Below are 13,119 nucleotides of genomic sequence, written 5' to 3'. Positions count from 1 at the left end.
TTTCATAAATGTGGAAACAATTTTCAGTAAACGAATTAGGCACCCCAGGGTAACCAGATAGCCAGGTCAATCATGAATTTTATTACCTGGTACCTGACTTACGGGTTATATGAATACAAAAGAAAGCTTTTTGGCACCAGAGGTGGGCTTGCCACACACAGAAATGTAGCCATGTGGATGGTTAAATATTGTCATGGCTCTTTAATGATTTGGGACTGTTTATTTGCCAGAGGACCTAGACATTTTGTTGGGATACATAATATAATGGATTAAATAAACACCTGACTTCCTCTGCTAAAAGCTTAAAATGGCCCATGCTGGGAGCTTCCAAAAGAACAATGATCCAAAACATACATCAATATCAATGCTAAAAAGGGTTGACTGAACACAAAATCAGGGTCCTGTCATGATTTGAACCACACAGAAAACTTTGAAGGATCTGGAGAGATTAAGTATCGAGAAATAGTGTCAGATCCTTTGTCATGTAATCTCCCATCTCATGAGGCATTACAGGGGAGGACTTCCCGGGGTGATAATATTTGTTCATATATTTCACAAAGATTTTAAAAGCTTTAAATGCAATAATGATTTTTGCTTTTCAGCTTTTTTCAGTATTTTATGATCATATTTGCCAAAAGTGCTAATAGTGGAGAGCACTGTAAATATAATAATAATAATAATAATAATAATAATAATAATAATAATAATAATAATAATAATAAAAAATAATAATAATAATATATCCACATATTTTTATTATTATTATTATTATTATTATTATTATTATTATTATTATTATTATTATATTTACAGTGCCCTCCAATAATAATAATTATAATAAAATAAAAAATAATACATGTAATAAAAAAATTCAAATCAATGTAATTTACTAAGGAAACAAATTAGTCAGCACTTATTTTAAATAAAAAAAAAAAAAATGATTAAGTAAAACAATAAAAAAAAAATATTCATGAGAAAAAAGTGAGATTGAGACTGGTGAGAAAGTGACGGTTGTAACATGATTTATATATATAAATATATATATTCCAATATCATCCAAATTGTGGTGTTATAATCGAACTCTTTGGGTCATGCTGATCAACTTCAGGGGGGTCATGGGACCTCACAACCTCTTGTCATTTCATTTATTTTCCTATAACAACAAGGATATACTATGCTTCAACTGATTAGTTTTCCCACAGAGAGATCACTTATTTACTTTTTACTGTATTTGTGTAAAGGCAAAGCAAAGCAGGCTTGGCTTGATTATACTCTTTATGCCAGCAAGACACATGGCAAGGTGACAGAGAGAAAGGGTCTATTTACTCTGCAACCATGTACAGGCAGTGGCTGCTGTTTCTGAAAATGAACTGTGGATATTTTTACACAGCAAAGCTCTTAGATGCTCATGCTGCACAATCTCAGGTCATGTTTTTAGGTCACATCTTTCATTGTGCCCTTGATTTGCACCCATATTCAAAACTTCATAAATAGTGAAAGGCTATATTGATATTGCATTTTTCTCAACAGTTTACCAAATTATTAAAGAAAGAACTAAAGTTAAATGGATCTAATACTATTAAAATTAATTTTTTCTGCATTTTGAAGGAAGTTTCTTTGAGACCGTTTTAGTGACACACAATCCTCTCCTGCTGCTTATAGCAGGAATAAGAGCCCTGGTCCTGGTCCTTGTTAAGCCGTGGGAGTTGATAGAGGCTGTGTCCTTCAGTGAGTTACAGCAGAGGCTAAGGGCGAGCTGATTCACAACTCTAAAATTAGATGTAATCTACTGATCCATGTTTGCCAACCAGGGAAAGTCCTGCTCTTATTTAGAGAAGCAGGTTTGAGCTTCTAGCCATCTCTTGTGATGTCTGGATCAAACCAGAAATGCTGGTCAAATGTACAGTTGATTTATAAAAGAGAGGGCATTATGTCTTTTCAAAAATGTTGATAACAGAGTGAAAAACAGTTGTTTGTTTTGTTAGAAACTGGTGTGACATTGGTACAGTATGGTGTGACATTTAGGTTCAAGGATGGAAAGTTTAAATGGCAAATGTTTTTAATACATATTAGATCCTTGCTGTTCTATAACAGGATGCATTTAAATAAATACTTGGTTGTGGGTTAATGGAAACACTCAGTACTGGTCACAAGAGAAGTGGTTTTAATCACAAGCTAAATTCAATTGTCCAATGACCTGTGTCACCTCCGCAAAATTCTTTCCAAAACTACTACATTTTCTACTTTACACATGCAAATATACTCAAATAAACTGTTAGATAAGTGTTGGTGAATGTGTTAGCACGAGTTATTGATTTCTTCAGAAAATGACCTGCCACAAATAGAGGTCAGGTTAAGTTCATTTACAAATAAGTCCACCATGACAACACCAAAGCTTTGGGGTTTTTTTTAAATACAGTTTAATACTGATTGCATGACTGGACCAAATGCACTTGGTGCTGAGGCATCATATCCCAGAACATGTTGGAAACTTGATATCTGTTGTTTATGCCATGCAGTATACATATACCATCAGAATGTAAAATACTATTCTAAGCATCTAGGCTTCACAGAGGTGTGGACTTTCATGGTTTTTATCAAGTCAACATTTGAGACAGCTGCTGGAGTGTTATTAGCGAGATCTACTTTGCTTAAATAGATCTGTAATGGATGCATTGTTGAGCCTGATCCGATTTTGTACTGTTGCATTTTAACAGTTCAATTCAACAAATCATCTTAAGTTCCAGTAACATAAATTTTATGCAATAAGTATCTGAAATTTGTTGGTTTGGTTTTAAAGTTCTATGTTTAAATATGTACTGCAAATATTGCACTTTTATAATATTGAATATGAGAACACTGATCAACATTTTAGCTTTTATTTCCTGATATTTGCACATCATGTGGTAATGGAATAGGAGAGCTTAAACGTTCAAGCTGCCTGGTAATGCATATTTGATCTATGAGATACATGCGTTATTTAGTAAGTTAGAACCCTCAAAGCATGAATAGATATCTGTGAGAAAAAACTTTCTACTGTACAAAATTATATCACTTTTAAAGATTATATAGCATATTTTAGAAATACAGTGCACTGTATGAAATTTATTGATATTATTAGTAAGTACATGTACTGTACAGTATGCACTTCTGTAGTAGCATAGCCTAAGCGTAGTTTCTCTGCTTGTTTATTGGTTATAGTGTCCTATGATGAAAAAAAAGAGTTAAAGATACACGTCACCGCATTCTTTACTTTTTGTACTGTACTGTATTAACATTTTACTTCATTTTAAAACTACTGACTTATTTATTTTATTTTCTATATTGTAAAAATAATATATTGTGTTACTAGATGATCATTAATGAATAAATTAAGATCCAAATAATAAGTACTTTTTTTTTTCACTATCCAATTGCATCGTCTTTTCTTATTTGAATGCAATCTAATCAGACAAATGTACTGTACAGCTATTGTTTTAAATCTGGACCCAAGAAACTATCTCTAGCTAATGGTGGGATCACTGTTGACCCCTGGCCACATATCACTGGCAGGCATGTATGTCAGCAGCTGTGATTGTCATGGATGGAAACATGAGGCGTGCTCTAGTCTATTCCTAGACTTACATTCTCACCCTGCAAAAATAGTCTGCCTCTTGAACGTCAAACTGCAAACCACCAAAGTTAGGAAACGCTTGCCGTTGCTGTTATGTCTGTTCCTACCAACAACTATATGAGAACTAATATGAGAATATGAGGTGCAGGAGACATGCAACATTTTTGTTTTTGTTTTTTGGTAAACACTTTATTTTCATTGAATTATCCAATGACAATAAACCTTTACAGTATTTCATGAGTCAACACCTTCATTCAAGTATTCAAAAAAATTTGACAGACACACTAAAACTAAATTGAAGCAGCTGTATTCTACAGCTAACAAATCTAGTTTTGACTTAAAAATCATATCAAATCTAATATTTAGGTGTAAACCTTGTCATCTATACTAAAGATAACAGAAAAAAAATCATATTTGTATAAATACAAAAGTATAAAAGTCAAGTGGAAAGTGGAAATGGTGCAATTTGTCATGTAAAAAACTACTTTTTAGATTGCATACACTCATCACAGTTTTTAAAAGCAGCTTTTTTGTGTTCATGTGCTAGCAAGGGCTCTTTTTTATTCTTTCTTCTGCTACCCTTCCTCCATTTAAAGTCTATGTATCAAGCAAAGTTCTTCATTGCTTACTCCTCTTCTTCCTCAGCCTCTTCAAATACTTCCTCTTCCTCCTCATCATCATCTGCACCAAAGTCTATTTTTCCAAGCACTTCCTCAGCTTCTTCAGTAATCAGTGTAAAGTGGTCCATCTTCTCAAAGCCAAGCTCTGGTCGTTCTAATTGAGAGTTTTTGGCTGTGTCCTTTGCTTCTGCAATGATCTTCTTGGCATTGACGAGGAACTCTGCTATGTTGCTTTTCTCCAAACTCTGTGTGGCTTGGTCCATCAGCTTTTTGCTTGCCTCCATCTGTTCTTTGTGCTGTTGAATTAGTGATTGCACCACTGCTACCTTCTCATCCTGATCCAGCGTGATCTGCTCCAGTAGCTGGGCCTTACGCTCTTCCAGGATTGCATAAAGTAAGTCAAACTTCTCTCCCAGTCTCTGCTTCTGCACTTGGCTGTTCTCCTCTACAGTCTTGCAGATGTCCTCCATTTGCAGTAGCATGGCCTGGATGTAGCTGTTGCTAGCTGCAAGCAACTCAGTTGAGTTTTGGAGCTCAGCTTTCTGAGTTTCATAGACGGCTTTCAGGGTGGATACTTTGCAGTCCTTGTGCTGGCCAAATACCTTGCACATGGAGCACGTAGGGACTTGGCAGGAAATACAATAGATATTGATGCGCTCGTCAGCATGCTCCTGGCACATGGGCTCTTTTGTGTCCTTGTCCTTCAAAGGGGGCTCCAGACCACCGCCACCACCACTGTTCTCCAGCTGTTGCTTGTAGATGTCAATTATGTTCTCCACAAGAAGATTTCTCTGAAGTCCATAGACACCATGGCGGTCCAGCACCACTTCAAAGCGGCAGGTTGGGCAGCGGAAGATTCCTCCTGAGTAGTGGTATGGGTTGCGAGAGTCATAGAGATCATTTGCGCAGCCACGGCATAGATTATGCTGGCAGGGCAGGATGACCACTGGCTTGGTAAACATGTCCAGGCAGATGGGGCAGCTCAGCTGCTTTTCCAGGCTCTCCATAGGACCTACAGCCCTCACAACTTGGCCTGTCTGAATGTCCATGTCTATGTGTATCCCAGTCCTAATTTCCTTTCACTGGTTCCTCGCTTCGTTGCGTGCAAAGCTCTCCTGTGTGCTTCTGTTCTTGTCGAGGTTTATTTTGATCTACTGGTCTAGTTGGCCACCCTCTTAGTTTATATACCAGTCAGGTTGTGTCATTTGACCCTGGAGGTGGCTCTGTAAAAATTCCATCCTCCACTTGTTTGTGAAGCTTGATTCGAAGAAGACATGCGACAACTTGACATAATCTGCTTGGGTAGTCACATGCCAAACTTAGCAGCAACTCCCCCCCATCCACACTCCATCTGTGGGAGCAATGATGCAGCTCCAGCCAAACAAGCCCCATGTGACCAATGAGACACTCATACAGAGCTCCACTACTTGCTCAACAATATGTAAAATGAAGCTGTACATAACTCATGTTTGTTTACAGATTATTAGGCACCTATTTATTAAGTTTTATTACTGCTTCGTCATATCAGATTATCATATGTAATGCCCACGATGTAATGCAGAAACCCACCAGTGAGCTTTAAAAGTTCTCACAGTCTGTTCTCCTTAACTTTCTATGAATGATTCTAGAAGTGCTCCTGGATATCCCTCAGATGTAAATAAACTGTTGCTCAATGTTACCACTGCTTCTTTTTGTAAATAGACATGTGTACCACTTCCACTCCTGCTGGAAAAAAATTGTGCAACTTTCCTCTGAAAGCAGAACACTCATTGTAAAGTCTTTCAAAATAACAGGTGTTGTTCAAAATGTTTTCAAGCTAACATGTTGGAACATGCTACTGGACGTCACAGTTTTTTGCAAGGTAGAAATATTTTGTGAAGAAAAACAGTCAGGCTCTAATTTGTTTAGTACTTGGAATCAGTCAATGTGTATGTATCATCAAACTTAGTTTTATTTCATTTATATGTCATTGCTCTGTCAAGTGTAAAACTGAAAAAGGGCCAATAATTTTTTTTTTATCATAATTGCACCATAATTGGTTCTAATTGGCTGCCTCCACATGCCAAAAACAGCTAAATTGCCTTTGTTCTGAATGAGAGTGTGAATAAGGATGTGCTTGGTGTCCTGCCACAGATTGGTGTATCCAATAAAGTATCTATCTATCTATCTATCTATCTATCTATCTATCTATCTATCTATCTATCTATCTATCTATCTATCTATCTATCTATCTATCTATCTATCTATCTATCTATCTATCTATCTATCTATCCTAGTGTTCCTGGGCTAGTGCTTCGAATCAATAATATTTATATCATATCCTGTAGATAATCCATCACATTATATACAACCAATATTATTTGATGTACAGTATGAAAATAAGTATTAAGTATAATTCAAAAGAAAAAATCTATAGGCCTTTTAATAATCAATTTCTAAACCAGTAACTAATGCACTTGTACAAGGTAATCAAAGGTTTGTTTTTAATGCATCATTGGACTACATTCACAAATAAGTAGATATCCATTGAAAATATCTGGTTGTTGTTTTTTTGTTTTTTTTATATATATGTCTATTTTATTTATAATTGATAGTCTAAGCAAAGGATCCCAGCTCACAATTATTATTTTTTTTTATAGATGGTTTCAGATATTTAGTTATGTTTACCTTGGTCTCCAATGTCCTTCATTAGAAGTAATTTATGATGTAATGTTGATACAGGTATTCAGTTTACAAAGACACAGACACACAGACACAGACACAGACACAGATACACACATACACACACACTGCCCACACATCTCCTCCTTCTGCAGTCATGTAAATATAAACAAGCATGTGATCCAGCTGGTACCCGACACTTTGATTATGAAACACTTTCCAGTGTATCCATGCTGATGATGCTGATGACATTCACCAGTCAGTGTAATTGTTTGAAAAGGTGTCATGGTGGATGGATTAATGAAGCCTGGCTTAACAAAAACACTTGGTTGCTAAGTATTTGAATAAATGTAAAAATATATATATACTTTTAATAGCGGTAAAGTCAGAAAGTTGTGCCATAAAGAGGTGAAGGTGAAGATGGTTTCAAGGACTCTAAGTTCTCAGCCAGCCAAGTAAATTTCAAGATTGTAAATCACCTGCCAAGGCTCATGAACTTTCTTCTGGTGCCCAAATGGTGGTGTCAGAATAAATGATGTTAAACATTCTCATGTGCATGCAATGGTGTCAGAATCACTGTTCTTTCACTGAGCAGTGTGTTCTGGGGCACATGCTGTCAAGTTCTCATTCCAAATAAAACGTTAGAGCATAGATGAAATCGCATTAGTGCACGTGCACACTTTAGTTTGTTTAAAGTATAGGATCCTCCTACTAAGCTTGAGATGAGGCACATGTATGAAATCTAATATGCACCAGAAATTGAAGATCCTATTTTTCCTTTTATTGCAATGCTTATGTAATGGCTATGAATTTGTTTGGAGGTCTGTGTTAAAAAACATGTTAGGGTATATGACATATGCCAGGTATATTGCATTTATAAATCAGAGGAGAAATGTAAAGAGTGCAAGACATACAAACAAATAAACTATTAAAGCTGAAATATAAAACAAGGTACATTTTATATATACTGGTATAGTGCATATAACAAAATAGTTTTATGCTTGTTTTGCTACATGAGTGTTAAATGATCCTAATAAGAGGTGCCCAAACTAGGGCCAGCTTTGGCCCACAGTGACCTTTGATTTGGCTCGGCGTGTATTACATGAGAAAAAAGGAAAAGAGGGGGAAAAAACTGCCATTTAAAAAAAAAAGAAGGACCAGCTTCATGTTGCTCATTAGAGGTCACTGACTAGCTGTATTAGGAACTTTAATTTTAATATAATGTTTGGCACAATGCAACAAAATTGTATTTTGAAAAGATATTGCAATCTCTTGAAAACTGCGATGTCAGGTTATGCAGTTATACCTTGGTAAGGTAAATAAAATGGCCTCCCTTTAAAGTGTTCATGTTTTCTTGCCTTTATTTACCCCAAGTCCACATTGGATATTACAGTTTTTCTCAACTGCTTTCAGTCATTTCTCACAACAGAACTGCATTTCTCAAAACTACTCGTCCCACCGTCAGAACCTGTTGTCAGTTCTTCACATCATATCAGCAATGTCTTGTTGTTTTCATCAATTTGCAATTGCTTTTGGACAACATGCAAATGGTTCTGTACATCTGTCAGCTGCTTTTGACAATTCTTGTTGCTTTTGTCCTGCTGTGCAAAATAACTTGTCCTGGTTCTCAGCTGAAATGTCACAACCAACAAACCAATTAGTCTTTTTCTCAGGTTGGAAGTCTGTACTATCAAAATGAGTGAACATGTTCTCAGAATTGTATGTCTGTACAGATTTCTACAAATTGTGAGTACATGTTTGCTAAGAAATATGTCCAGAATTGACAAATTGCTCTCAGGTGAGTTTTCACCTTCGTTGACAAAGAGAAACATTTGCAACTCTAGACTAACCAATGATCAACCAGTTGTGTGAAATAGCTCAGAGGTGCAAATCATGAAGACTGATTTGGCAGGGTCACATATATATACAGTGCACAACACAAGTGTTCCCCTTTCTGATAATGGAAGCTGAAGGAAGAAGAAGAGGATTAAGACTGCGTGGTGGAAGAGTACAGAGACACAGAAGAGGAAAGGGTATAAGATGCCAAAGATACACAGCGATTCCAGATGAAATCAGGGCCACACTGGTGGATCACGTTATCAATCATGGCCTTACAATGGAAGAGGCTGGTCGAAGGGTGAAGCCAAATGTTGGAAGAACAACTGTGTCATCAATAATTCAAACATTTCGTAGAGAGAACAGGTATGTAATGTACTGTATAGTAAAGTAATACTGTAGACTTACTGTTACATATACTGTAACACACCTTAGGTTTTCCATGCATACAGTATTCTTAGTTATTTACTGTATGAATCAAAATCCTGTGATCCCTATACTTCTATAATTTACAATATATTTTCTCACGTAGGACTGCAAGACAACCTCGCAGGGGTGGCAGAGGGCCCCTTTTCACACCTCAGCAGGAGGAAGCAATTTGCAACATGGTTATGTCTAACAATGCCATAAGACTAAGGGAGATACAAAGTGCTATTGTTGAAGACAACAGTATCTTTGAAAATATACAATCTGTGAGCATTTCAACTATAGACAGGGTCTTGAAAAGACATGTAATCACCATGAAGCAGCTGTACAATGTACCCTTTAAAAAAAAATGCTGACAGAGTGAAAGAGCTACGACTCCAGTTTGTACAGGTATGTTGTATACCCACGATACTGTAAGAGTAACTTCTACACATTTGATATTTATGGAACTTCATAGATCTTTACATTTGATGTAGCTGTAAACAATGAAGACAAATACAGTAATTTATGCACACTGTGTTTTTCTGGTATATAGCGCATAATGAAAATGGAATCAAGAGAACCACCTCACAACTTCATATACTTGGATGAGGCTGGCTTCAACGTGGCCAAAGGCAGAAGGCGTGGTAGAAATCTAATCAGCCAGAGAGCTACTGTTGATGTCCCAGGCCAACGTGGAGGAAACATCACTATGTGTGATGCTATTTCAGACCAAGGTGTGCTAGCTCATATTCCTATTATGTACAACACACAGCATCTCCTTACATTCTTAGACAATCTCTATTCCTGAAGATGAGAGGGACCTTAATCGAGATGATCTACCAAAGTATGTAGTAATTTGTGACAATGTCAGTTTCCATCACTCTGACAACATCAGGCAGTGGTTTGTCCACCACTGCAGGATGCTGATTGAATTCCTTCCACCCTACTCCCCATTCCTATCGAAGAGTTTTTTGGAGGTGGAAGGTTTATGATCATCAGCCACATAGGCGGATGACACTGCTGGCTGCCATGGATGCAGCATGTGAGGACATCTCAGCAGATGCATACAGAGACTGGATTAGGCACTCAAGAAGATTCTTTCCACCCTGCATAGCAAGGGAAACTATATGTTGTGATGTGGATGAGAATCTGTGGCCCAACAGAGAGGACCGACATGACGCATAGGAAAACTGCCATATAATTTAACCTTTACATTCTGTACATTTATAGTTTTCCCCACTTTGTCTTTTTCAGGTTTTCATTTGTTGGTAAATAGCCTATGTGTAGTTTCCTTTGTTTTCTGTATGTAAGTACCACTAATGACAGTACAATAAAAATGTGAATACAGTGTGATCTTTTGTTTCGATTCTTCCATATACTGTTACGTGGGTCAATGTTGATTGGTTAACTGAGGTTAGATGGAATCAATCAGAAAAATTATCTATTCATACCATGTAAATTACTGTAACACCTGGTTGATGCATAATGGTTTGCTAAAGTAACTTCTTTTTTTACCGGAGGAACACTGTAAATTATGACACACACCAGTACGGTAATTTAGTAGTTTCTAGTCATCAAAACCTGACTTGAGTATAATTTAAATAACTAAAACTGAGTATGATGTTCTACTGACAACATGACTAATAATTTTGCCTGTCACGTTCACATTGTTAAAAAAAATGACATGGGATTCTGCTGCCTCTGACACAATGATTGATGAAAAAACACGCTTTTGCACGATAGACAAAGCATTTTGAGCAGGTGACGCGTATTTTCCGGTTATCCACTATGTTGTGCAGTTTGTACGTGTTGTTTTGAGAAATGCACTTGGAGCTCTGCAAACTTCAATTCTGATCTGAGAAATGACTGAAAGCAGTTGAGAAAAACTGTAAAGAAAATGTAATGATGCAAAAATACCACAAGATGGCGTATCACATTTGCTTTTCCAAGCACTCTTATCATTTAAGATACTTAACGTTTATACAATTCAGCTTTCTCTGTAGACAGTCAAATAGATGTCCAAGCACTTTATGTACTTCTATTTTAAGTCATATATTGTACTATATCTGATCTTATCATATACTGTACTATATGATTTGATTTTCACCAGATTCCAGATGTTTCTATAGAGCAAATTATAACTGCTGCATAATATGCTCTAGCAGATAGCAGCTTAGTTCAAGTGCCATACAATGCCATACAATGACCTCAACTGCAAACAGCTGGGTGTTAAAATACTCTGATCTCAAACAATCTTGCAGTCATTTTGGTCAGTCTTCAAGAAAGAGCTACCTCCTTTGTTTGCAAAACTAATTGATTGAAAAACCCAGTGGCCTTTCATCAGGGTGACAATCTGATTTGCGTTCTTAACACACTCATGAATGTGTTTCCTGCCTGTTGGAAGTTGGAGTTACTATCAGCAGAAAAATCTCAGCTCCCAAGTACGCCTACAATAGCAGTTTATTGTGCTTAAGTAAATGAGGCACAATGGTGTGACTGCATTAAGCAGAAACAGTACAAGGAGTGGGGTTTTGTTCTTGAGACAGACTTAGCATGCTGTGCAGACGAGATTCCAGTCGAGATCAAGCTCACTGTCGTCAATAAAACTTCCTGGCACATTATGCGAATGATGAAAAAAGGAATAATATAAAATAAGGCCAATTCTTGTAATAAAAGTCAGATTTTTCTGATATTTTAAAACAATGTAAATAAATAAATATTTTTCTTTTAACTCTGTATATTTATTTTAGTGTTGGAGCTTTGGAACTGAAATTAAATCACATGAATCACTTAAAAGCAAATATATATATATATATATATATATATATATATATATATATATATATATATATATATATATATGTATATATATAAATATAGCCACTGATTTTATTTCATTTTGGTTCGAACAATTATCCAATCATACAGTCATGTGGCAGCAGCTCAGTGCATAAAAGTATGCTATGTACATTTAGAACTTTAATTAATGTTCACAACAAACATCAGAATGGTAAGGAAAATCAAATCTCAATGATTTTGATTGTTTTTACCAGATAGGCTTGTTGGAATTATTGAAACTGCTGTTTACCTGGGATTTTTATGTACAACAGTCTCTAGAGTTCAAAAGAAAATGAAGCATTAAGCAGAGGTTCTGTGGCTGGCAACACTTTATAAATGAAAAAAAATCAGAGCAGAATATCCAGATAATTGTGGCTGGATATCAACAGTAACCACTCTTTGCAACCACTCTTTACAACTGTGGTGAAAAAAAAGCATTTCAGAATGGGTTTCAACCGCAGAAGGCAACAGTGGGTACCACTCCTTTCAGGCTTGAACAGGAAGCTGAAGCTATATTGAAACAAGCCCACCTCAAACATGAATCTTTCAATCTTTAATTATTTTTAGATGGTTACAAAAAAGTTCATAGCCACAGTAGTTGGCTAAGTAAGCGAATAAAAGTTCAAAGAAAAGTTCATTTATTCCATTATTTCAAATAGCGTGAGAGAACACCATAATAGAAATGTGGAAGCAGTGTGATCAAAGCAACTGCATCACATGCCTCAAGAAATCACCTGGAAAAAACTGATTTGTGGCAGACACCTTGGTTGTGTTTTTTTGTGCTACTCCTACCTATACACACTCCCTCTGGCACTCTTCCTTCACTCAATCCTATATTTAGGGCTCACAAGAACAAACATAGAGCAATCCATTGCTAAACATCCAGCCCCACCAAATACTTTTGTTTTGCTGATACTTCTGCAAAAGTATTTAATGCCTCAAGAAAAGAGTGTATTTTTGAACTTTTTTAAAACCTTTATGAAGCAGAAAATTAATGTTTAGCTGGCTGAAAATTAAGCTACATGGCTCCAAGCAACAGGATACTGTAAATGATAAAAGAGTTTTGGATGAACTAATTTTTAATTGTGGTCTGCAGCAGGAGGAAACAACCAGCTGTTAGTGTTACAAGTTTTACTATATAAA

At 36.3% G+C, this 13,119-nt stretch overlaps 1 protein-coding gene across 1 annotated transcript; it reads right to left on the bottom strand.

Annotated features, from left to right (window-relative positions):
* Positions 1–3,774: 3,774 nt before the first annotated feature.
* trim63a (tripartite motif containing 63a) lies at positions 3,775–5,398 on the bottom strand. The gene has a single exon (XM_083534159.1). It carries the CDS (start codon positions 5,280–5,282, stop codon positions 4,239–4,241), a length of 1,044 nt encoding a protein of 347 aa, XP_083390285.1. The 5' UTR covers positions 5,283–5,398; the 3' UTR covers positions 3,775–4,238.
* Positions 5,399–13,119: the final 7,721 nt, after the last annotated feature.

The sequence above is a fragment of the Silurus aristotelis genome (genome assembly GCF_946808225.1).
Source record: "Silurus aristotelis genome assembly, chromosome: 2".
Taxonomy (NCBI): Eukaryota; Metazoa; Chordata; class Actinopteri; order Siluriformes; family Siluridae; genus Silurus; species Silurus aristotelis.
This window is presented reverse-complemented; position numbering and strand designations above follow the sequence as displayed.

What these genes read in the sequence shown, in the direction of transcription:
- trim63a (XM_083534159.1), bottom strand. Translation starts at nt 5,282, where the DNA reads ATGGACATTCAGACAGGCCAAGTTGTGAGGGCTGTAGGTCCTATGGAG.